The 26,114-nt window shown below is 38.7% G+C and overlaps 1 protein-coding gene across 1 annotated transcript in view; it reads left to right on the top strand.

The window, feature by feature from the left end:
- The window catches only part of drd2b (dopamine receptor D2b), a 43,324-nt gene extending 18,934 nt beyond the window's left edge, over nucleotides 1-24,390 (top strand). The window contains exons 2-8 of the mRNA XM_036580894.1: nucleotides 8,088-8,394; nucleotides 18,277-18,386; nucleotides 18,905-19,041; nucleotides 20,204-20,403; nucleotides 22,579-22,669; nucleotides 22,932-23,264; nucleotides 24,194-24,390. Of these exons, the coding sequence (XP_036436787.1) occupies nucleotides 8,116-8,394; nucleotides 18,277-18,386; nucleotides 18,905-19,041; nucleotides 20,204-20,403; nucleotides 22,579-22,669; nucleotides 22,932-23,264; nucleotides 24,194-24,390 (1,347 nt within the window). The 5' untranslated portion in view covers nucleotides 8,088-8,115. The remainder of the gene's footprint in view (nucleotides 1-8,087; nucleotides 8,395-18,276; nucleotides 18,387-18,904; nucleotides 19,042-20,203; nucleotides 20,404-22,578; nucleotides 22,670-22,931; nucleotides 23,265-24,193) is intronic.
- Nucleotides 24,391-26,114: the final 1,724 nt, after the last annotated feature.

The following is a 26,114-nucleotide window of genomic DNA, read 5'->3' as shown; positions in this document are numbered from 1 at the left end:
GCAAAATTCCTTTTACTCCAAAACAATTAAAATAATAAAGATGCACCAAAAAGAAAATTCTTTACCAAAACTTAAATTCAGTTCACGCTTTTTTTTATACATTTGCCTTTATGCTTTTGAATGAATGTAATATAAATGGAACAAACCTCAGGGTAATTTAGAAGAAACACTTTAATTATTGACGAAATCACTATGTATGTACAGTATGTTTCCACAAAAATTCAAAATCCTTTTTTTGTACTTCTGCAAGTAATTTGTGATGTTTTACATCATTTAAAAAACTTTGGCTATGGATGGTATCAGTGCTCTAGCGACATCTTTCCTATCTGCCTCTGTTGTTTTGCTGTGTTCTGTGGGATGTTGTGTTTTCATGTGGTATATCAAACTTGTAGTGGTGAGATCCTTGGACATTGTCCTTGGCACAAACAAAGTAAATTACAAATTGCTGTCTAACCATGAAGTGGTTCCACATGGCCAACATTTCTACTGTTGATTTACTGCCGCTCAGGCTGTTTGAACACGTCTGTGCTGACTGACGCAGAAGAACGAAGGCAACAAACAGCATTTTTAATCAACAATTCACATTTTCTTTAGCTCTGAACATGTACGAGTGATTACAAAGTGTTAGATTTTTACATTATGTTGTTGATCAGACATTTTTGGCTGAAAATAGGTAAAAGTGGCACTTGCACCCCTGCTAACTATACCTTTCTATGCAAGCTAGTCAATATTGAAAATATCAAAACACAAGGCAATGGCAGAGTTGGGCCATACATTTTTAGCTGTAGCATTTTTTAAAATTGTGTTGTCCCTGTTACCATGCTGGTAGAAACACATTATGTAAGGTTGACTTCAGAGAAAACAGGTTACTTCTTCAGTCAAAACAAGCAATGCATGACATTCTGTCAGCATAGTGTAGCAGTATTCAGGTAATATGGGCTTCAATTTTATAAATGAAACCTAAAACATCACCTCATAATTTTGAGATTTTCCAAATATATCACAATATATCTATTAGGGAATTGTTGGCCCCCATATCCAATATTTATCATGTACATATCTGCCGATGCTGACATATAAACATTAAAAAAATGTAGAAAATGAGACTCCATATACATGTTGTGGCATTATTGAGAATTATTTAATACTATTCAGTAAAATGAATAAAATATATGCATTTTTTAAAATACAAACAGACCTGAACATCTGTCCAGTGTCCAAATGATCTGCTAGTATTGATATGATTCTGATGTCATCACGCATCTGTAATACATACTGTACCTGATGCTGAACAATATTAATTTTATCAGTGTCACCCATTACTAAGCACACTGGCTATTCAGTCACATGAGTAAGTAGGCCAATGATTGTTTGGGATGCAGTCCACTTAATAACATTTCTATATATAGTGCCAAATGTGTACCAACAATTTTAAAAGATATAGACAGTAAGTATTTCTTTGCAATATGTTTTAGATGATTTTTTTGTGTGTTTCATATTGTTTAAGGGGCTGGGTGAGACAAGATCATGGAGAGAGAAAGACTGCTCAACCCTTATTTACTGTTTTAGCATGCTTATTGTTTAATGTGTCGTTGTGCATGCACCAATTCATGATATTTTCTAGTCTCCTATGGCCAGACTGATTCCTAGCTGGGTTTCTTAAAGAGTTTTTAATCTTTAAGTGAATATAATTAAATACTAGCAGTCTAATTATATTTCCCATCATCATAATCATCATCATCATCATAATAGAGCAGTAATTGCAGCAGTCTCCAACAATTATGCCTCCAGGCTCAGACTCAGTGGGGCAGGGTAAGACATACAGTACTTAATTACTGCATATAAGAAGTCTTTTCAAAAACCTGTACTTAACTTGAAAATGCCTTGCACTCGAACAGTTCCCTATGATTGGTCGTTGGAGGTTTCTGTAACAAAATTCAGCTTCATGCCCTTCTGTGGTCATACTCCTATATGTCCCCCACTGATTAGGCAAGAACATTAAACTTGAAAATCAAAGGGTCAAATCTGTCTCTAATGGTTGGCTCATTAAGAGTGTAGTGCACATTTAGCTATTTAAATGAATATCCCTAGACAGAGGGAAATAGAAGGAGGCTCAGTGTTTTTAAATTACCCATTGATTGTCAGTGGTCTACGCAGAGGGAGGCCGCTTATTGTCGATTTCTGACAGAGCCATCATTTTGAAAGGCTGTTTGCGTCAATCTTTGTCTCTCCGAAACACTGCTGTGTCCACAGAGCAAGCTTTTGCCCTCGCACATGGATTCTCAGGTCACTGTGCCATTGTAGAGCTACTGTAGTTGTTCCTTCTTGCAAATTGGCTTCAGTTTTTGTAATGGATTTTGTCAAGTGAAAATGAGGTGGCCCCCATAAAGGGATTGGAAACCAATTCACCGTTTTTGCTTCACAGAGCAGAGACTTTCTTATTTGAGCAGAGCTCTTTGTACCTTAGGGAAATATCTGTTTCTCTTTATTTTTACTGATGCCCCTTTCAATGAAGCTTTCAGCGAACATTTGTTGGTACATTTGGAGAGAGACCTGCTCATCCCTCAGAAAATAAAACCCCTCGGCTCACCTTACCTCATCCCAGTACCAAATACTGTTTGTAAAGAAACGTTAGACATTTTCGTGGCCGGGAGAATCCTCAGACAACTGTAGTTTTCTTATCTGTGGAGAAAGACTGCTGTTGCTGCTGTTAACTGTCGCTGGCTAACATGTCAGCAATTGTCTAGTGTTGCATTCTTAGATGAGTGTTTTGATGCATAGTGGTCTTTGTTACCCAGCAGTGGTGTGTAGTTCTGGGTGCTGTTATTCACCATTTGGCCTTCATTTTGCTGCATACATTGAAAAGCTACATGATTTTGAGATATCCCTAGCAAGATATACAGTAGGGATGCACCGAGATTTTGCCTGAAAATGGTCGGGAGTGGAACTTTCGGGTTTTGGGTGAAAGAAGAAAAAAAGTCCAAACATTTTGGCTGGAAAAAACAAAAATATTAAATAGGTCTACAATAAACTGTTGAATTTTAACACTTAACGAATAATTTGAGTGGTGATGAAAATAAGAAATAGTGATTAAAACACTGTTTGTTTTCTTCACTGTCCTGCACTGGACAACAAAGACACATTAAAACAGTTTGAGCAGCAGATCAACAGTAAAACACTCAAAACGGTCCACTGCAGCTGTGTTCTATACAGTCATTAACTGATTTAATGAAATTCTTTAATGGAAATGAAATGAGTAATGCTGAGTTAATAAGCGTTTTTTGGTAATAAACTCTTTTGTCTATGGTTTTGAAAGTTGTTACTGCAAGCATATGCATGCTAATACCACCCCATGCTGCAGAAACTTTAGACTGCTAAGTGGGAGATATAAAGCCACATCCACAAATGTTATATTTTCAAAATTTTACAAGCTGTAAGCTGTTTTAATTAAATTAGTCCTCTGGTTCTCTCAGTTGTCTTTCCCAACATGGTGATAATCACCTTTGATCTACTGTCTGTAAAGCATAAATAAAAGGGGAAGTTGTAAATAAAAGAACCCTTACTTTCAGTTTTTGTTTTTGGTTTTCGGCTGAGTGTCCTGATTTTAGTTTTGGTCCAGAATTTCCATTTTGGTGCATCACTAATATATAGTGATACTCATAAAGGTGGAGGATGCTAAACTGACATAGTCTTTCAAAGAACATTGCCTTGGTATATCTGGCTAATGGCGAAAATGTAAAATCCTTCTGACAACTGCCTTCGTTTGCCTATTGTACCAGGACAACCCAGGCCTACACCAAATGTTCTTCCTAGCTTTAGCATCACTGTGCACAGCACTATTCATTTTTAATCCTTTCCTTCAGAGCTTGGCACTAAATGTGGAATAAGAATGTGTAATGTTTCTGATGATGGATAATATTTTCTGCCACTGCCTGTGCTCCTGCTTGGGCCTGGCCCCAGAACAGTGTCCCTAGTTGTCCCTAGGGTAGGTGACCCTATTAAGAACAGTTGCTACTTGAATAGCTATTTCTAGACCAATAATGCTACACTTTGTGAATATACTGCAGGCAGCTCTCTGATCTATACATGTTGCTCACCCTGCAAATTTCTCAGACTGACCCAGTTTCTGCACTTGTGCCTTTGACCAGAGATATCTACACATGTCGTATGGCATCTATAAAGCTGGGGGATGCTAAATTGGGTCGTTCTCTTAACTCTTGAAGAATTCTCAAAGATTCATCAAGATAATGAAAAAAATGACATAACTTCTCTCAGAGGACTGAGTATCATTCATAGCCTCCACAGCATTTGAGATGGTGACAGGAGAACATTTATTTTCTTACCTAAGGGGGTGCCACAAAGCGTATACATACTTACTGAATCTATAATCAATATGCACTTAGAACAAATTTCATGGTGAGGAAATTGTAGCTGGGACTTTTATGATTGGTGCTGTGGGGATGATGGGTCTCCTCGCAGTTTACAAGACGAGCCACCTAGAGGCTGGAGTGGAATGGATTTCAGCAAATTAGAGGCAAAACTGATATTTCCCAGAGGATCTATGCTCTTCCTTATTGACCCAGAGGGCAGAGGATTAATAAGCGACCGGAGACTGTAAGTTTACTGTGTATTGTAGTTTTTAAACAGACACATTACTGGATGATTATTGAACAGTTTGACAGAAAAGTATTAGAAAATATTGAAATTAATTCTAACCACATTTGATAGAAATTAAATCTGTTTTTCATTGTTTTGGTTTACTTCATGCTACCTAGGTACAGCTCATTAGTACAGTGTGTCATGTAGCATTAGTTTCATTAGTTGTGATTAAGTATTCATGAGTTATAATTTAAAACAAAGTGAAACTCTACACTATGTGCTTAAATTGAGTGCCTTATTCATTACACCAAAGACTTACTAGCAGTACTGCATTATACACAGTAATTTAGCATGTCCCAACAATACTTTAGCCCAGGTGCTGGCCTAAGAGTAGCACACGAAATGATGAGCAATGCATCATCACATGAAAAAGCTGTGCTCTTTTGTATTTAATGCTGTGTGTGGCACAGTTTTTCACCCCCTGGCGTCTCTTTCTAGCAGATGTAAAAGGTGGGACAAATAATGCACCTGACGCGAAGACATTATTGATTATTCTAAATTAATTACACTTTACACTTTCTTAAGTAATTACATTGAGCAGGTAATCTGTTAATTGAGTGAGATTGCCCTCTAGAGGGAAGGTTCTCTGGGTTGCTTGAGGTGGGTTTTTTTATCCAATTTAGCTAAAACCAGGCATACTGGAAAGGTATAAACGCGACGGGGAAGTGACATGCTGGATTACATCCCCTGTCCTTCATGAGCATGAGGCGTATGATTGAGGCTGAGCGCAGATTAGGCTGAAATTCCACACCTAAGAGCATATCTAATTCTCCCTATGCTGAGAGGCTACTGGGGGAAAAAGCAGCACAGTTTCAGTGAGCCTTAGCCTTAGTTTTTCTCCCCTGGGTTTTTAAGGTGGTTGAATTTATAGTTTGTATGAATATCTGTTTTTACAGCTTTCTCTTTATTTTGATATATTTTGACATACCCATTTAACTGTATTAGCATTAGGGTGTGTTGTTTTATAAATTCAGTCCCATATATAAATATAAATAAGTCATTTGCATGCTTTTTTGGGTGTTAGTGGACCATTGCTACTCTGCAGGAGTTCTCATTAGCTGTGCACTGCACAGAAAGTCATTTGGCTATTTTTGATGAAATGAGTTTGTATGGTTGGGTGGTAGCCACTTTTTTCATAACTTCAAATCGTCTCCATATATTACTGCAGTGTAGAGTATTAGCGGGGTATGTGGGGATAGATTCATAAAAATATCGACTGCCTAAAAGCATTTATGCCTTTTGTGCCATCTCTTTCTGCGTTAATTCAAAACCAAAAACAATCAAATCAAAAATTCAGTTATTCAGAACTGAGGGCAGTGCAAAAAATGTCAACTCATGAATATAACAGAAATAGCTAAATATTAAATGGTACTGCTATCTTGGAGAGTGGAGCCAGTTAGCATTAGCTTAGTTGGCAGGATAACAGCTCTGCTCTCCACAGAACAGGTTTGATTCTGGCTAACTGAAGCACAAACAAGTTTAGATGATAATGACTAAAATCTGAGGAAGTGAGGTCGAGCAGCTGGTGCTGGAAGGACAGAAGGGTGAAAGTAAACCTATCCTCTGTGTTTGGAGCTGTAGCATGTTAACTAAACCAACACTTGCTTAGCTGGCAGGCCAAAAGTGCATCACACCGTAGTACAAACTCAGTTCTAGACTCGCAGGGCCAGATGTGATCTCATAACGAGAATGAGGACAATCATGGGAAATTTTGGTCTGAATGTGGGTGGAAACTAGGCCTGAGCAAAAAGGCAATGTAATCACACACTGTTGATGACTGACAGGAAACCTGATGACGATGCTTTAACCGCCATGTTGGCAAACTGACAAAGAACAAGAAAAGACTAATTTACCATTAAATATTTTCCTAAATATGTTGGGAAATGGAGTTCTAGTTCCTTTAGCAAGTGTGCAGGCATGTGCCCCAATAGTCAGTTTTTTCTGTTTATGAGAGAGAGAGAGGAAGAAAGAAAGAGAGAGAGAAAGAGAGAGAGTGACAGAAAGAAGTTTGTTAAGAAGCTGCTTATTAGTTCTCTCTGCTACGCATTATAATGCTAGCACAGCTGTTTCTCTTCTACTTATTTTACTGTACATTAAGTTTAGCTTGAGTAAACCGAAAATCAATGCAGATGTTTTGGAACTTCAGTTTGATAGAGTGTTACTCGCTACGGTAAAACAACTCCTTATACATAAATATCTTCCTAAGTTTTTTCCTAATTTTCTTCTTGAGAAAGGTCCTAAAATCAAGTCTACATCAAATTCATGATGTGTTCTTAAACTGCTGAATTGTTCACAGCTTTGTCCTTTTGAGTGTGCATAGATTCTGTTTAAGTGGGTTTTAAGATTTTTTTTTCTTCAGAATGGTTTGTGAATGAGGCATATAGAATTTTTAGGGTGGGCACAAAGTCTAAATTTCAAAATTTCTCAACCAACAAGTAGGTGTTGGATGTAACGTAAATTAGTATGGCTGAAAAGTTCTCAAATGATCCAAATAAGCATGTAGAGCAAATAAATTAAAAAGACTTCTTGCAATGGAAAGTTCCCTTAGTGCAGGGGTGCACAAATACGGTCCTGGAGGGCACAGTTTGGTAGTTTACCTGCTCAAACACGCCTGATTCAACTCATTTGATAATTGCCTGGTTTAGTGGTTGTGTTTGAATAGGGAAACTACCAAACTGTGCTGGAGAGCAGCCCTTCAGGTCCAGAGTTATGCACACCTTATTTGTTAATGACAGTGTTTTGCTAGCCAGCCTGTTTTTTTGTGTTATTGATTGTACTGCAGATGTTAAAATGGACCAAAGCACCAAAATTTTAACAAGTTGTCCCCAGACATGCCTATATGCACTTTTCTTTCATTTTCCATCACTCTGAGGTGTTGACTTAAAAGAAGATGAAAATGTTTTTGTGTAAATTTCCCAATCAATAGAAGATAGCCCATACGCCTCTCTTGCCAGCAAATCAATGCTTTTTCTGTTGCTGCTCAATGCATGTTATGGGCTTGAAAGGAAGAGTGGAATAGGAAAGGTGTACTGTCGTGATGTGGGTGTCTCAGCTATTATTCCCTGCAAATGAAGATTGGTGTGAAGCTTGACAACATTGTTTGAATTCAGCGCTTGCTCCCATTGTCTGTTTTTAATACCCTGTGCCGCCCACATCATTGAAAGCACTTGTGACTGCATTTTTCCCATTAATTTATTTTTCCTCAGTACCTATCTGTGATTAAAACTATATCAAATGTATTCTGGCCTCAGGCTTGCATAGCCACTTTAAGAGCAATGCATGAGAAATGGCAAGGTATGAATACTAGAGTGCTTACAGCACTTAATGTTCTTTCAAGAGCTGAGTGCTTTTGTGATATTTAGCAATACACTGCAAGCTCCTCTCTTCCTTGGTACAATGTGACTGACAGATCGCTCTCATTTTCTCAGTTTCAGGCGTCTTCTCTGGCAGGAGCTCATGGATTTCCTCGTGGAGTATGCCAACAATGAGACTTACCATGACAACGAGACAGAGGCCTTCAACAGCACTGGCTGCGAAGCCAAGCACCAGTATAACTATTATGCCATGCTCCTGACACTACTCATCTTTGTCATCGTTTTTGGCAACGTGCTGGTGTGCATGGCTGTCTCGCGAGAGAAAGCCCTGCAGACCACCACTAATTACCTGATCGTCAGCCTGGCAGTGGCGGATCTTCTGGTGGCCACGTTAGTCATGCCCTGGGTGGTGTATCTGGAGGTAAGCACCGTTTTTCTCGATTCATTATGTTAATCCATGTGACAGAACATGACAAAGTTGAGCTAGGCGCTCCATTAATTGTCCTAACCATGCTCCGCCCACAAATATGGGATTTTTGCAGATGTTCTACTGTAAAGCGCAGCCAACCTTGCTACAGTGGCTACAATAGAATGCATCTGTGGGCAGAGCATGGATAGATCAATTGTTTCAAACTAAGTAGTTCTTGTTACACTACGGATTGCAGGACTAACCCAATCTTCCTTCTCAGCTTCTTGCTTTATTGGCTTTATTTGGTTGAATAGAATGTTGTGAGGAACACAATTCAAAGGCTTAGTAAGCTAGGGTATTACAGCGCTGGTGGTATTGCATGCTGCCTAAAGTAATTGTTGTACTGGCTCTGTTTGGCAGCTCCAGGGTAGGCGATTCTGTCCTTTGTCCTTGAAACATGCTGTCCTTTAGACCGTAAACTGTGAGTCCACAAAAGTTCCAAAACAACCTATACACAACAAACCTGAACTGCAAGCTAAAAGGTAGAGAGAGGGCATTTTAGAAGTGCAGCCGTAACCTTTTTTTCACAAAAATCGAAGTCTAAGAGGTTTGTTTTTAGAGCCAGAGGAAGCCTACTAGTTTAACAGAAGCAAGGGAAGAAGCATATGTGTGTTGACCTTAAAGCATTAGGCCAGTCAGTCGCTCATGATACTTTATAATGATTGGTAAAATAGTGCTTAGTAACTAATAATAAAGGGCCAATCTGGCCTAAAATTAAAAATAGAACCATTGCCATATTTATTACAAATGTGCATTATCACCTTCTATCATGGTGCCATGGTAGTCTCTGGAGCAGTCTCACAGTAGTCTTCAAGTGTATCTTGAAGGTGTGAGGAACTACAAGGGCTTTGGGGCAGATACTTGGGGCAGACAGATATTTTTTCACTAGCTGGCTAATGCAAAGGAAGCCACATAGCTAACATTACATAATAACATGGCTGTATTCATTGGCCTCTACATTAGTGGTTATGCTAGCAGTCAGGGTTTTTATTATTGACATAAGAGGATTCCCAGTGATTGCATGTTTGCTTAATGCATGCTGGGTATTGTAGTGTTGAAAAACTGTTGCTGTTATTATTATTATTATTATTATTATTATTATTGACATTATTATCTGTAGAAGTAGTAGTATTGTAGTGCCTGTACCGTTTGCCCCCACTTCAGTGTTAGCAGCAGCTTAGTTTGTCTGAATCTTTTACCATAGATTTTTTCCACACAATTGTGTGAATAAGAGGATTCTGTTATCATCAGTAGTAGTGAGAGAACATTATTGGACAAAGACACAAAAAGGATACAAAATTATGAATTCTGTCAAACTCATGAGGCTTAGGGATGTAATGCTCTGCTGCACAATATTGCATATCATGACAGATGTCATATTAAATGCTAATTTTAGGCTGGAATGCTAAAGCAGTGAGCTTGCTAAGTCATTAAGATTAGGTTAGATTTTTTAGATTAGGTTCTTGATATTTGTTTTTCACAGACTGTGCCATTCTTACATTGTTTTGATTGGACATACTAGATCAGACATTAGAAAATGACATACATTTGTATAAACACTGTCGAAATAAACATAAAGTACAGGCAACAAGCTCCATCTATAAAGCACATTTAAACACATGACGTCTACATATCAGTTAGCTCCTTTGAGAGCAGCTTCAGAATATCAGTTTCAGCGGGGTAGCTTGTTAAGGGCTGATACGGCTGAAGGTACAACACACTAGTGTTCTGTATCTCCGGCCTGATGAAAATAAAGTTATGAAAGAGTGCAGTGGGTGGCTAATTTCCTTGTTGACTTCTCTTTTGCCGATCATGACACATTTTTGAATTGTGATTTTAAAAAGAAACCTTTCAACACTTTAGAATTGTTTGAGGTCAGTTGTGATCCAGGTTTTGCTCAGTGCTATCACAGCCTACTTCCGATGTATGCTGTAATCTGAGGGTGAATGGTGAAGCACTGCTGGTAAAGTTGCATTTAGACAGAAAGGGGAGATGTTCAGATCAGATTTCTCTTTCCAAACGTGTATCGCTTTTTCCCTTTCCATGGAACTGTTTGCAGTACTGTCAATTTGAGTATATCAGTGTGGTTCAAATCAAAGCAGAACAATCCGGTCCGATGAGACAACTTGTAATTTAAACTTTGAAGGAAGCGACAGATGAGCGTCAGGTATGTGAACGAAAATCAAAATTGAATGTCTGTCTAAAAATCCCTGTAAGTGTGATCTTAAGCTAAGAGAGAATATTACTATAGTAGGATGGTGAAGATGGCGACGGAGATGGCCGATGAAAGGAGCTCTTAGACGTGAGTGAAAACCATTACATAGAAGAGCTTTTATGAACACACTCGGAGATAAATAACAGTGGCTAAGCTGAAACATAACCTGTATCTTAAAAGCCACATACTCTTGGAATTCTCTAATTGCTCATAGTGGAGGAAAGAGCGATGAAAAACCACCTTGAAAAATGGAAGAGATGTCTTAATGCATTTGGTTTAACCACACACAAGACAGCCTGTCTTCTGTGGTTCAAGACCTAAAAGTTCTCTCCCTTGAATGTTCATATCGAGTGGTTTTCATCAGATTTCAGGGCTGCTCCGGACTCTCAGCTTTTTAAAGCCTAAATGTGTACTGGCACAGCTGCTCCATGAAACTTACATGAGCCTCCATATCATGGTTTAAAATCAAAGGGGAGTCTTTCTGCTGACATTTCCAGTTTTTTTCCTCAAAAGTCCTGTGGCTAGACACAATTGACTTTGTGTTCAGTGTAGGTCAAGTGAAACAGATAGAGGCATGGTGCAGTTGAAAAGAAAATGCATGAATGAGTGTCTACACCCCTGTGGCACACCCTCTAAGGGTCACCGCTGTGTCATGCAAAAGGACTGGATAATGGCTTCGGGCACCTCGGGCCACTTCAGATGGCAAAAACTGCTCTTGGGTTCGCTCTGCATTCTAAGTTTCATCCTCATGGCATGCAACAACTAGGGTGGCCTCTGCTTGCAGCTAAATTATTGTGCTGCGTTTTTTTAAGCTTCTTAACACCAGCACTACCCCCTAAAAAGTAAGCCTCCAGATCCAGCCCTACATTCATTTCAGCTGAAACACCTTTTATTTTTGGCTGTTTTTTTTTTTTTTACCTTTTCTCAGGATATTTTTAACAGGATATCTGCTCATCAGCTCTTGGCGTCTACTCGAATAATATTTTTCACAATGCACATAGTGCTGAAAATTTGGGTAATTCCAATAATCTTGTATGATTAACTTACACCATATGTACTTTACATGTGTAATCTGTTCTACTCATATAATGGAAAACCATTTTTTTCAATAAAGGAGTTTCCTATTGGATTTAAACATTGTTAAAAAAGTTGTTAAAATCCAACTCTACAGTTCCATACACCAATCAGGCATAACAGTATGACCACCTCCTTGTTTCTACGCTCATTGTCCATTTTATCAGCTCCACTTACTATATAGGTGCACTTTGTAGTTCTACAATTACAGACTGTAGTCCATCTGTTTCTCTGCATACTTTGTTAGCCCCCTTTTACCCTGTTCTTCAGTGGTCAGGACCCCCATGGACCCTCACAGAGCAGGTACTATTTGGGTGGTGGATCATTCTTAGCACTGCAGTAACACTGACGTGGTGGTGGTGTGTTAGTGTGTGTTGCGCTGGTCTGAGTGGATCAGACGCAGCAGTGCTGCTGGAGTTTTTAAACACCTCAGTGTCACTGCTGGACTGAGAATAGTCCACCAACCAAAAATATCCAACCAACAGCATCCTGTGGGCAGCGCCCTGTGACCGCTGATGACCAACACAAACTGTGCAGCAGCAGATGAGCTATCGTTTACATCTACAAGGTGAACTGACAAGGTAGGAGTGTCTAAAAGAGTGGACAGTGAGTGGACACAGTGTTTAAAAACTCCAGCAGTACTGCTGTGTCTGATCCACTCATACCAGCACAACGCACACTAACACACCATCACCACATCAGTGTTACTGCAGTGCAGAGAATGATCCACCACCCAAACGGTACCTGCTCTGTGAGGGTCCATGGGGGTCCTGACCACTGAAGAACAGGGCAAAAGGGGGCTAACAAAGCATGCAGAGAAACAGATGGACTACAGTCTGTAATTGCAGAACTACAAAGTGCACCTATATAGTAAGTGGAGCTGATAAAATGGACAATGAGTGTAGAAACAAGGAGGTGGTCATAATGTTATGCTTGATCGGTGTATATGGACACTAAGCTGCAGCACATTATGAATTTATTGCTTTTGTGATGTCATGAAACCAGCATATTTCATACATCCAGAAAGGAGTTCAATTACATTTATCAGTCGTAAAGGCACAATAACAAAAACAGCCTGTTTAATTTTAAAGGATAAAGAGAGGTTGAAAAATGGTCAATTAAAAATCAATTATGGCTTTTTTGATGGATAAAACCACACAAACATCTAAAGTGGACTTCAAGAAAAAATAAAATACAAGAAAAATGTAGGATATGCGTAATACCAAAATCAACCATAGTCTATAAATACAGCACCAGAAACAATTTCAGGTAGTGCTTTTCAACAATCAGTAGTGCTTTTCAAACATTTTCAATGCATTTTAACAATACCATGATAATAATAAAAAAAATTCATTTTGGTCACTGATATTCATAATCATTGTAAGAAATTTTCCTTCCATTCCCATCCCTAAATGAAGCCAGGAGATTGCAGTTGAGGAAGTGGTGCACATGAAGCTTTTCTATTTACTTTTTAGGACATTGAGCAAGAGCCCAAGGTGCTGGATGACACAAGGGGATATTTATTCAAATATTTTTTTCTACCGTCACATCTCAGAAGTCTGTGTGACAGACCATTCCTTGTGATATGACATTCCACTTGTCTTGCCAGTGACTTTGGTGCTGAGTCAGTCATCCAATGTAAGCCATCTTTTAATTATAAACCCCAACAGCCAAGACAACCATTTATAATGCAAACTTTTTTGCACAAGGGAAGTGACATCTTTTGTATGGGAGCTGGTAACTAGCACAGTCATTTCTTGAAGCGATGCTGACATGTTTTTTTCTGCTTGTCTGAGCCCGTGTTTGGGGCTGTGGGTGTTGAACGATGAAACCACAACGAAATCTGCAGTAGTCCATGCAAAAATATGGGATTTTGTTATCACTGTAAGGTATTCAATTATTGTCTTCTTCTCTTTAGTGCTTGTTGCTCATCCATAATTATGATACAATGAAGCATAGTATGACTCAGGGCCGTCATTACATTGTAAAGATGCCCTTGCCTTTGGCACCTAATTGAAATCACATCATATAACAGCCAACGGGCTAATTGAAATTCAAATTTTTGAGAACACCTAGAGCTGCAGGTAAGCAGTGTTTTCTTTGTGTGTGCTTAGCCGATGTTACTGTTGGAGTGGGAAACTATTTTGGCTGCCTCATTTACTAAAGCCCACAGACACCTTGCTAGTGCAAATGAGAAACAGCTGACTCATCCTCAAGTTCATGCTGGTTTGGCATTGTTTGGCTACATTTCATGGAGCGGACCACCTGTGTTACGCCACTGTTGCCATGGAGCCTCTGCGAACCTTGCTAATCCGACTCAGAATGTTTCTTTCATGTACATATTTAAACGTCCGATCCAGAATTCTTCATTCTTGATATAGATACAGATAAAGTGCTGATTTGAATAACAGGACATTCATTGTCTCCCTGATAGCAAACAAGGGTGTCAAGATGAGGAAGGAGTTTTAATCAATGGTAAAGTCATAAACAGAAGAGGTGGAGCCAAGGCGACAGCCGAGATGCTTAATGATGCTCCACGTCCTGTCTATGAGCATTGGTCAACCTTTCTGTCAAAAGTAAACAAGCACTCGAGTGAGCCTCAAGTTCTGGGAAAACATAAGGACTTGCTGTAACTGAGCAGCTGTTTTGGGTTCTAGGAAAGGTCTGTCATGACTGGACATTTTTAAAAGTTTGAATAATCATCAAATTTTAAAAAATCGAGTAGTAAATAAAGATTTTATATGCATATGAGCTTCTTTATAAAGTCATACATTCTCATATTGCAGGACCATGAAATGCCTGAACTCTATAATCCACCAGGCTCAGTCTTACACAGACACTCTACTAGTGCAAATGAAAAACAGCTGACTCACCATGGCTCAGAGATTCTTATCTGTTTAGTTCAAAGAAGGAAGCATAGAAAGACGAGATGAGAAGCTCTACACGGCACCAGAGGGTGGCACCTAGTAGCAGATAGTACAAAGCACAGCTATAGCATATAGGAAGCACTGCAGAAACAACAGCACAGATAAACAAGAAGCTCAGGTTCCTTTTACATTCTATCAGTATACATTTAATACAATAAAATCTTCAATGTTATTTAGTGAATTTATCACACTGTGTATCAACAATCATCGATTTGATTGTCACACAAAATAATACATACATTGTTGCTTATGCATGATGTTTAAGGGTGGAAATGGAGCTACAACCAAAACAAACCTGTAGGAAACAAGCCCTGATAGTTCTGTAATAGATCAGATGCGCTGTGTACATGTGAGACTAGGTATTAGCTGATTAACTCTTCATGAACTTGCTGGTTTTGAACTAAAGTTATGAGGTGAAATACGATGTGACTAGGCTATTAACATTACTAATAATTTTGTGCCTTACTCTTTATGATTGCTAGCCTGCTTAACAGCAACCAACTTGGACAATTTCACCACAATATTGCTTGCCACAGCCAAAATTCTAAGTCACTGTGTATTTTGCCAAGTTGTAGGACTTTTTTCATAGTCAGTTGTCTGGTCCTGCCTTCGTCATGCTTATTTCTCAACAAGACGCAAACTGCAAATGTCTGGCGTGAGTGTGAAGGGATAACTGGGATCAGAAACCACTGAATTAGACAGAACATAGTAATAATGGTTCTTTTCCATCTAGCAAATCTCTTCCGCAGTACTTCTGGAATCTGTGTTTAGATAGTTTATCCTTGGTGGCTCTAGAGGTCACAGGCAATATGCCAGGCTACTGGCTTGCCAAAGGAAGCTGTGCTGTTTTTTTTTTTTAATGTTTAAATAATGGATGGTAAGTGCTCTGATAGTCTTCCCCTCACATTGATTTGGCAATCCGAGAGTGAGAAGACAAGAAGGAATTGGTCTTGATTTAGAAGTTGTTTACAGACTATAAACTGAGTTGCATGAACACATGTAAAGAAAAATAACTAGGGGCAGTCAGGTCAGTCTTTCTAAATTTTCATTGACTCTCATTGATTTTTGATCAACCATTTCAGCTGACTTGGCACAGTAATTATGGTATTTTAACAATTGCAGCACATCCCAGCATGTCTTGTATCTCCTAGTAACTTCACATCATGCCAGTCACCATCCTGTCCTGCTGTTCACTGCCAGTGCATTGAATCACATCATGTTTGGGCTTGCATGCTGTTGGTGGGAGAAGTCTGATTGTTGCTGGACATGGTGTTGGTGGATCCACCAGGGGGTGCTGTGGACTGATGGCTCCTAAGGAGACACTGTACTTCGAAAGTTTCTGTCTCTTAGGCAAGATACCAACAAGGGCAATTAGTGGAAAATGTAGGGAATGTAGAAATGTAGCGTTGTAAATTGTGACTGTGTGCCACTAATGTTCCTCTCTTATTGATCATGACCTCCTCTTGCTCTCCTATTTCTTCTGATGTTTGGTGAAGAAAACTGCTACAAACCGCCATCAGAATATGTGGTAGATGTTTCAAATTGTAGTGGATAAAATGAGTACACTTTTCTTTTGGGTGTCCATTAAAATTAAGCCAAACTTAACTTCCAAGCTTAGATTCCAAGCCTACAAGATGAGGCACAGCAAGACACTTAAACGGCATTCTTTAGTACATGACATTGGGTTGCTTCTGCCATTCCTGAGCAATAATAACCTCCAGGCGGGTTGCTGAAAGGTCCTGGGAAAGACTAATAAAATCTTGGCATGGTCAGCAAAAGGAAACCTCTTAGTAAAATCATACAGGAGCCAAAAAGGTTGCCACCTTAGTCTCGTAACGTCTGAAAATAGTGGAATAATAATACTAATAATAGTAATACTACTGATAATTAAAGATGTACAATGACATCAGAATGATCTCAGTATCAGTATTAAACTGATATTTGATGATGCCTTTATTGTATTTCAAACAAGCGGAAGAGGAGTGAGCAATACTGGGGTAATATATTTTTTTATGTTAAAGCTTTTCTGCTTTTTTCCTGATGGATAACTTTCAACAATTGGAAATTAAATAAATAAAGCGTTTTTGCACAATACTGTGGATCCGTTGCCTTTACTAAGGAATCCATAAAGAACTCCATTGTAAGAGTGTACAACTCAAACAAGTGTTCCAAAAGCATTAGCATGTAGTCTTCCTGCAGTGTATTCAATGCATCAGACAGAGCAGAATGCTGCATGAACGGTAAGTGTCTGTAAGATGGCATACACTCCTTTGATAGTACAGAAAAGTGATACGGAACAACACAAAGCCAGTCTTCTGGACAGGTGGCTGTCAGTTTGAGAGACTTCTTTCAGTAGTGCAATACCTGTAGGACTATGGCAGACGTTGACAGGTTCATATGACACAAGGAATCGGATTGTTTGAAGTGTGTGAGAGAGAATGCAAGGGTGTTTTTGTTTTGGAAAGTTTTTCCTGCCATATAGGTGCTATGAACTGAAACTCGAGGTGCTGTCACAATGTCTTAACTTTGGCACTTGTTTACGCTGTGTTTCTGCAACAGTTGTGCTTCTCTTACTTGCCAGACTCCATTGCTTTGTCATCAGACAGCGAGTTCAAAATGTAATGAAAAACTGAGAAGCTGTACACAAGCAAATTCTTACTGCCCTGCCTGAACATTAAGCATTCTTCATCCTGTTGTAGATCTGCTGTGTCAATTTCAAATAAGCAGCTTACATCTGAAAAATGTGCCCGCAGAGGGAACACTCAGCAAACACACTCTAAAAAGTAAAGGTGCCATAAAACAGTTTTTTGGAGTGATGCCTTCGTAGAAATATTTATATTATATTTTGAAGTGAGCTTTTCTTTTGAACTTATATCATTTACTTTCATATTTCTTTTTATAGAAAATCCATTAGGGAAGTAACAATACAGTGTGTCATATCTTATAGTATTGCAACCTTGTATTGTGATTAGTATGCTAGATTGTGGCTAGTGTGTTCTCTTGGGGCTAACACATTAGCTTTCCCTGGATCATTAGATTGGGACACTACATAGCACTACTTTTGTTTTAAATATTGTACATTTATTTTGTTGGATTTTATAGTAAAATGTAAGATAATAGAAACATCTATCTTTCTATCTAAACTTTAAATTGGTTTAATTGTCAGATACAATGAAGTATTTCACAAACATTATACTACTGAAGTGATGCACAAAAGACAGTTCTTCAAGTGTTGGAGAATGTGTTGTATATGGTTCTATGTAGCACCAAAAATGGTTCTTCTATTGTTACGAGCTTGACATCTCTACTAAAGAACCCTTGAAGAACCATCTTTTTAAAGGGTGTATATAATTTTTATTTTGAAAATATTATATAGTATGTATCTCAAACAGCACATCAAGTGTAACATTTTTGCATTTTGTCTTTTTGCTTAGTCAAGATTTTCAAAAAACTGTTTATAAGGCTAATAGACTAACAGAAGGTCTGATTCAAACACTGCTTCATGAGCTCTCATAACATTTACTGTTTGTATTTCTATACTTATGGTTCATTAAAAATGTTCTGAAGTGTCTTATTCTCTCCTGCATTTTAACTATTTCCAGTCTGTGTGTGCTGCAGGTTGTGGGAGAGTGGCGCTTCAGTAGAATCCACTGTGACATCTTTGTCACACTGGACGTCATGATGTGCACAGCCAGCATCCTTAATCTGTGTGCTATTAGTATTGACAGGTAGGTCTCCTGTGAAATTGCCATCAATCCAGAGAGGACTGAGAAATGACTGTGCATATTGTGGATCGATGAGATTTTACTTGAGAGAGAGAGAGAGAGAGAGACAGAGAGAGAGAGAGAGAGAGAGAGAGAGAGAGTGTCTCAGCTCACTGAGTACATTAAAAGTGTCATTTTGTACTATAAAGGTTTTGTGGACAGTCCATTAAAACAGCAAGTGATTTTAGGCGCCTTGCAAAGGTCTTACTGTATGAATTTGTGTTCTCTGTAGCTATTCAGAGCATTTTAGTCTATTGCATGAAGAAAACATATGAACAAAGCCACTGTTGGCGAAGATGATGATGATGATAATGATGATGATCGTCATCATCATGTTCATAATGATAGTGGTGACATATACAATTTATTACGTAATATGTAATAATATCCTCTTATGTGCTTGCATCTCTCTCTCTCTCTCTCTCTCTCTCTCTCTCTCTCTCTCTCTCTCTCTTCCTCTCTCCACTGGATTGCTCCTGCAGGTACACAGCTGTTGCCATGCCGATGTTGTACAACACGCGGTACAGCTCGAAGCGGCGCGTAACTGTAATGATCTCGGTGGTTTGGGTTCTCTCCTTCGCCATCTCCTGCCCCCTGCTGTTTGGGTTAAACAACACAGGTAATTATGGAAACAGCTGTTGTTCTTTCTCGCCAGTTGATCTCCACAATGCTCTCCATTCAAATTCTAACAGCTGCACAACATGCAGGACAACTAATGGCCTGATTTGTTCACTGGAGTACACTGTTATCACAATTACAAGAAATAAAATATTAATTCTCAATTTTTTATATACGAGGTGTTGCTATAAACTATAGATGTCCTCATCTGACATGAAAAGTCAGTATCAAGGCATATTTCAATGCACCAGTATCAGCTACACTAAGCACGAAAAATTTTTCGCCTGACATAGAGGTGACATAGATGGATATTATCCATTTGCAGCAGTGAGACATGTTTCTTGTCTTTAGTAGGCAGTTTTAAAAGTCAGCAGTGTATAACTGAAAATCAGGTATGTGAATTCTGACTAATTTTGAATTAGATTTGAGCATCCATAAGAATTAATGAATGGATTTTCGGTTAACCACAGGAAAAGAAAAAAACAACAACCCTGAAAAAAATAAGCAGTCTTTGACTAAAATTAATGTAAGGCTAATGAGTTAACACTAGAGCTATCTGGCATGGTGCTACTTAAAATATGAAAACAGAGTATTGATGAAAATTACTACTTCAAAAATGATGCACTATTTGAATGTAGAGGCTAGAATTTCTAAACTTTCATACCTAGCTAGCACACTGTTTAGGGAATCTGGAGCCATTTGGGATTCAATCTGGGTTTGATTTGAACATTTTAAGCATGTAATCCATTCAAGTGACATTTTTTACACTTTTTTTACTGCCATTTTACACTTAATCATACCATAAGTACTTTAATTCAAGCCTGTAATAATAATGAACCTAGCTTGTTAGCTAGCTATCTGACCAGCCTAGTTCCAGTTAAGAGCATAAGATGCCAGCCCCTCAGTTTTTCCTTGCTTCATCAGTATAATTGATGGTTCATGCAAGCAGCATTAGAGTCGAAGATTATTCCATTAACAGCACAAGGGTTTTCTTTGTGCCGTGGCATATTCAATTCGGTTGTTGTGAGGTGGTCATAGGTGTGCATATATTGTGGATTTTACAACGGCTTCGAACGTTGAACATCACCTGATATAATGAAAACACAAAACTTACATACATATAAATGTATACATCCCTAATGCAAACACGTCTTTTTTCCCAGCAACACGTGACGATGCTGTGTGTGAGATCGCCAACCCGGCCTTTGTGGTCTACTCCTCCATAATGTCCTTTTACGTACCCTTCATCATCACGCTCCTCGTCTATGTGCAGATCTACGTGGTGCTGCGTAAGCGTCGGAAACGGGTCAACACCAAGCGTAGCTGCCAGAAGGCTGATGCTGAGCCCCAGCCTCCGCTCAAGGTGAACACACCGCTCATGAGGAAATACCCATCTATCATCCATGCAGTACATGCTATCAGAAGGCTGTCAGAAAGAGGCCATGCACTGCCCGAAAACCTGGGGAACAGCTGCTCAGATTAATTATTTCAGCAACTGTAGCTAACGCCAAGAAAGATTACCAGGAGGGATTTTGGTAGAAGTTGGTTTTTAGACACTTGAGTGAGGAAAAGTTGGCTTCTTTCACAGAGTGATGGTTTGGCTGAAAGACAGATTAACACAATTTTTGGCCCTTAGCCCAACTGTAGATGATCAGCCAAGACATGTTTTGGTGTCTGGAGTTTGCTTCTCGAGTTTTGCACTGTAATTATGAGGTCAACGTTAATAGCAGTGCTAGAAGCTCACATCCACCAATTACCGTCATGCTAAACCTTAAAGAGTTATTAAATAATGTCAAATAGACTTACTTATGTGGTACCACGTGTGTGAATGTGATGCTTCTGTATGATTTACTTTATGAGGTTATGTTACATTTTGAATTTAAAAAATCTCCCCCAAAAAGATGTATTTATCTAAAACTAAGTGACATTTATTTTTGGAAATGCTGAACCCCAATGATATCATCCTAATTACTGTGAGTACCTCATTACAAGTTCAATAGAGGGATGTCTGTCCTCGTTAAAGTGTTTGAGCCAGTCAGTTCTGTTATAAGGTTGGATTGGTATCAAACCCAGGAACAGGCTAAGTGTCAATTTCAGTCACTGTCATTCCATTTACTGCCTGCTGACTTACCCGTCATGTATGCTTGTGATATAATGTTTTAATTTTTGAAGAATTTACATCTTCATTTTTCTCTGATAAAAGAAAGTATAAGAATATGAAGTGTTTCTTTCCAAAGTAGCAAAGATTAATCAGCACTGAAAAAACAGATCTGAAAAAGTGAATCTAGCATGCTTGGGCATATACAGTACTGTGCAAAATTCAGAGACTGGCCTTTGATTTATTTAATGTCCTTTCAAATCAGCACTAAGCACAACATATTCATTTTTCAGAGTCAGAAACAAAAGCTGGAATCATATAATTAAGAGAAAATTACACAAAAGCCTCTTAGTATATGTTGGTGTGTCTCTGACATTTGCACAGTACTGTAGAAAGGCTGCACTAACCCGTAGAGGCATTTCTGTGGTCAAGAACAGCTCAAGGTCTTTAGTTGTGATGAACACAGTGCTTGATTGAGCCTAATAGATAGATGGGCCATGTGTTCTGTAAGTTAGAGCTCATCATAAAGGCCGTTGTTGTGTTTGGATGCTCTTGTTTTAACGCCTCCCCTGTGTGTTCGTTATTTGTTTATGAGGTCTTTGTCTTAGCGCACACTGAATATGCATTACCCAATGGACGGCTTTGAAAGTACAGCCATTAAGGGCGGGAAATGCCACCACATCAACAATTACAGACAATTTCCCTCCCCGGCACATTGTTTAACACCATTCCTTTATATTCTGAACAGGGATTAAGGACATGTACTAGGTCTCTCTTTTTTAAAGAGGGAAAATACAGGGATAAAAGAAACAAGGCCAGGAGAGTGAAATTAACACAAGTCCCTTGAGCATCGCATCCAGTTGGTTTAGTGGTTTGCTCCCTAAAGGCTAGTAAGGGATTGCGCATGAGAAGCAATAAAAGTGAGATGGAGACCAGTGTGTTCACTTAATAGAAGGCTAGATGTACAATTAGCTGTTTTTTTTTAATATTCTGTTTGCCTCATTGCAGAAGAGAACTTTTCATGATCAGATTGACCTAACCTTTGCACATTTTACTTATTGATTGAGCCATCTGTTTTATAATTGCCTTTCTGGATCAATGAGTTTATGTGACTTACTGTTTTTTTTTTTCTTTTTGGCTGGTTTGAAAGGTTTGAGATTTTTCGTGGTACATTTCATCCAATTAAATTCCAAGCAAACTTTCTCTCTCTCTCTCTCTCATGCTCTCTTACAGTGGCCAGTGAGTGTTGTTATCTCAGGCAGTAGATGCATGCTGCAGAAAGTATTTTTTGGAGGAAATTTGATGGTTCAGCGGAAGTACTTGGTCTGGCCGTTAGCAAAGGGCACTTGGTTTAGGGCTAATAATCTCTGTGGCTTCCTGCAAATGTTCTCCATAATATCAAACACACGTTGAAGTCTTTTGTTCCTGTCCTTGCCTCAGGAGAAGTGCACTCACCCGGAGGACGTGAAACTCTGCACAGTTATCGTTAAAACCAATGGGAGTTTGCCTGCCAAAAACAAGAAAACAGTAAGTCTGCTTCTATCAGCTTTTCCACATGCATATACTATATATTTCTGATAATGGTGTGTCTTGTTTGGCTGTCAAGACCTTTTCAAAGTGAATATTTTTTTTGTGGAGTACCATAAGTTGCATATCGTCCTGGAAGGGAAATGCTGAAAGCCTGCTTGTTTTGAATAAGCATTGTTGTAGAGACTACTTCTGGTGTAGATGAGTTGTAAGTGTAGGTAAGTGTGCTCTCTGTTCACATCTCCACTAGCAGTTGCTGATAAAAGAGGTGGTCCAGCAGGGCGGTGGTGTAGAAATGGGTCTGGTGGCCAGCACCAGTCCTCCAGAGAAAATGAAGCTGGCAGCCACCTCAGCAGGAAACCTTCTGGCCAGCCAGAGCCCCAGCCACGCCTCACCTTCGCACGAGGAATGGCAGCCCAACAGCGACGGGAAGAACGGCCATGCCAAGGATGCCCAGACCCCCAAAGAGGCCAAACCCTTCGAAACGCAGGCCTTACCCAATGGCAAAACCCGCACCACCGTCACTAAGACCATGAGCAAGAGGAAGATGTCCCAGCACAAAGAGAAGAAGGCCACACAGATGTTAGCCATCGTTCTAGGTGAGTTGGGATGAGACAGTATGAAAATTTCCTTTAATGATATGACCAAAGGGACCAAAATTTTCAATATTATTGCGATATTGTTAAACTATTCAGAAAATGTTTAATCCTTTGTAGCCACTTTATTACTTTTGTTATAATTAGCCACAAAGTGAGTTATGCAATGAATTACATTTACATTTACATTTGACAGCTTCAGGTCTGCATGAAATGATGAAACCTAGTAAAAATGTAAAGAAGATAAATTACACCATGCCTTGTTATTCTTGTCAATAACTGTGACTTCTTAAAAAGCCCTATTACACATTCAAATAATTTCAGCACAGCTATTGTATTTGTAAACTTTTTATTGAGCTTCTCATGTTCAACCAACTATAATACAAATCTGAAATTATTACCAGCACTACTGCTGTTTACTGTTTAGATTGTAGATGTAAAATGTGTTGTCCTCATATTTACTTCCATCGTAACCTTAAAAAGAGCAATAGTACTCAGTTAAGTCTTTTATTTATGCTTGTCCTGTTTATGGTAGGCAGCTAAGCAACTGCTCACAAGTCACCCAACTGTCACCAATCTTGCCAGTTATTTTTTGCTACCGATCAGTATGCAGAACGAGGCTCTTGTGAATGTATAATTATGTGATATAAATAAACTCACTTTTGTGTCATAACTATTGTTAGCAAGTTAGCATTCGGGTGATAAAACGGTATGAATAGGTTTTATACAGCAGTGTATCATGAAAACCAGTAGCCATCCAATCCCTATAGGCAAAGCTTCGATTGAGCCCTTTTCTGCCTATAAAATATCCCATCCAAGACCAAGCACTGCAACCATAAGTGCATGGCAAATGGACCGCGCACCACAAACACATCAGTTTGAGCCCTATTCCCTCACGGCAGGAATCGTGACCATTAGCATCTTTCTTTCAGGTGTTTTCATTATATGCTGGCTGCCCTTCTTCATCACTCACATCTTGAAGACTCACTGCACAAGCTGCTACGTGCCTCTGGAAATGTACAACGCCTTCACGTGGCTCGGCTACGTGAACAGCGCCGTAAACCCCATCATTTACACCACCTTCAACGTGGAGTTCCGCAAGGCTTTCATGAAGATCCTGCATTGCTGACTGCAGTTCTCTGTGTTTGTGTGTCTGGATTTTCATGAAGAGGTTAGTGCCATCTTTCGCTCTGGCTGAGGGGGAAGACTTTTTTTTTAAAAGGACAGACTCTTAATACTCATGGCAGACACTGGGGCTTTTTGGCTTGATTCAAACGAATGTAAATGCGGAGGTTTATTTGTAGGTTTCACCATTTCCGTCTTTAAAGGTCTCAGAAAGATGCTGCTGGCAAAGTGTGCGAGCATGTGTGTGTGTGTGTGTGTGTGTGTGTGTGATGAATTGCAGATCACGGAATGGAGGAACTGCAGAAAATTATACTTTGGCGCTGCTTTGAAGGAAAGATATTTCGTATCGTTGTTATATGTAGACGTGGGTTTCAATGAATAGTTCACTGACAGATGCTGTTTTTAATACAGAGTTCATAATGTTATAATGAGGAATAGTATAAGAGTTTAAAGAATAAGTTCAGGGTCTATCAGAAGAAGCCAGAATCTAAAGAGAGAACATATTTTCAGTTATTGTAGTTACCTTGATGGGTTTTTACACATCAAGCTCACAAAGGAATCAGTATTAACAGAGCCGATATCTATATATCGTTATTGAAGTATTTCTTTATTTCTTTATTTGATGATCTATTTATTTATATGTCAATATGTGAATACAAAGAAGAGCTACAGTACATGAAATGAATGAGTGGAAAACAGGCTGGCCAAACAAAGCCATAGCAAAGACCTCCCACACACAGAAATGAATGCCTTTGACTAACCGACCATGAAGGACATTTAATTGTAAATAATGCAATTTTATTGAAGCCCATGACAAAAATGATCATGCATGTCACATTGATACTTCACTACATAACTGAATATAGGTCTACTGTATGTCAGCTATACAATACAACATGATCTAATCTTTGTAAAGTTGTATCTACATTTTTCTGTGTTATGTTATATACACTTAAAAGCAAAGTCTTTGATATTTGAATACTTGTATGGGATGATCCATTATTTTGTGTTGGAAAAAAAGGCCCATTCATGTGTGAATGTTTTTTTTTTGCATGAAGCTTTGCAGAGATTGAGGACAAAGTTTAAGGTACCTGCTAAATGATTTGATTTAGAGATTAATTTCCCTCTAAAGGTAAACTTTTTTTTCACTGAACAATAAGAAAATGTTATATTAATAGTGTACTGTATTCTTAAGAAGGCCCGGAGTACCCACATCCATGTAAAATTAAAATGTGTTTATTTCAGCATGGGCAGACTAGAGCATTCACCAGAAGTTGGTGTCTAACCTGCAAAACATGAAACAGTATGAGTGGATGCTGGTTTTGAGTAACTGGTGTTTAACAATATTTGGAACTACTTAACTGGAGCAAGAATAGGAATTATATCGTTATTTTCAACATATAAAACTAAGTCTGGAAACTTTATTTATTATATAGGCAGGAGGGAAATAATCTAACAGCAGCAAAACACTTGATCCAGCACCTATTTCAGTGGATCCAGTGCCTCGTTCACATATTAAATACATTCATGGGATGATCTGTACAGGTGTGTAAAGAAAATTATAATATATTTTCTACAAACAACTTGACATACAGTCGTATGAAGAAGTTTGGATACGCCTGGTCAATTTAATTTTCAGAAAATAAGTTAACACATTAACTCTCTATAACACATAACACATATAACATCTCTACAGTAAACAAACTTAAATATGGCAATTTTCTGCAA

This window comes from Colossoma macropomum, unplaced genomic scaffold (genome assembly GCF_904425465.1).
Source record: "Colossoma macropomum unplaced genomic scaffold, Colossoma_macropomum, whole genome shotgun sequence".
Lineage (NCBI taxonomy): Eukaryota > Metazoa > Chordata > Actinopteri > Characiformes > Serrasalmidae > Colossoma > Colossoma macropomum.
This window is presented reverse-complemented; position numbering and strand designations above follow the sequence as displayed.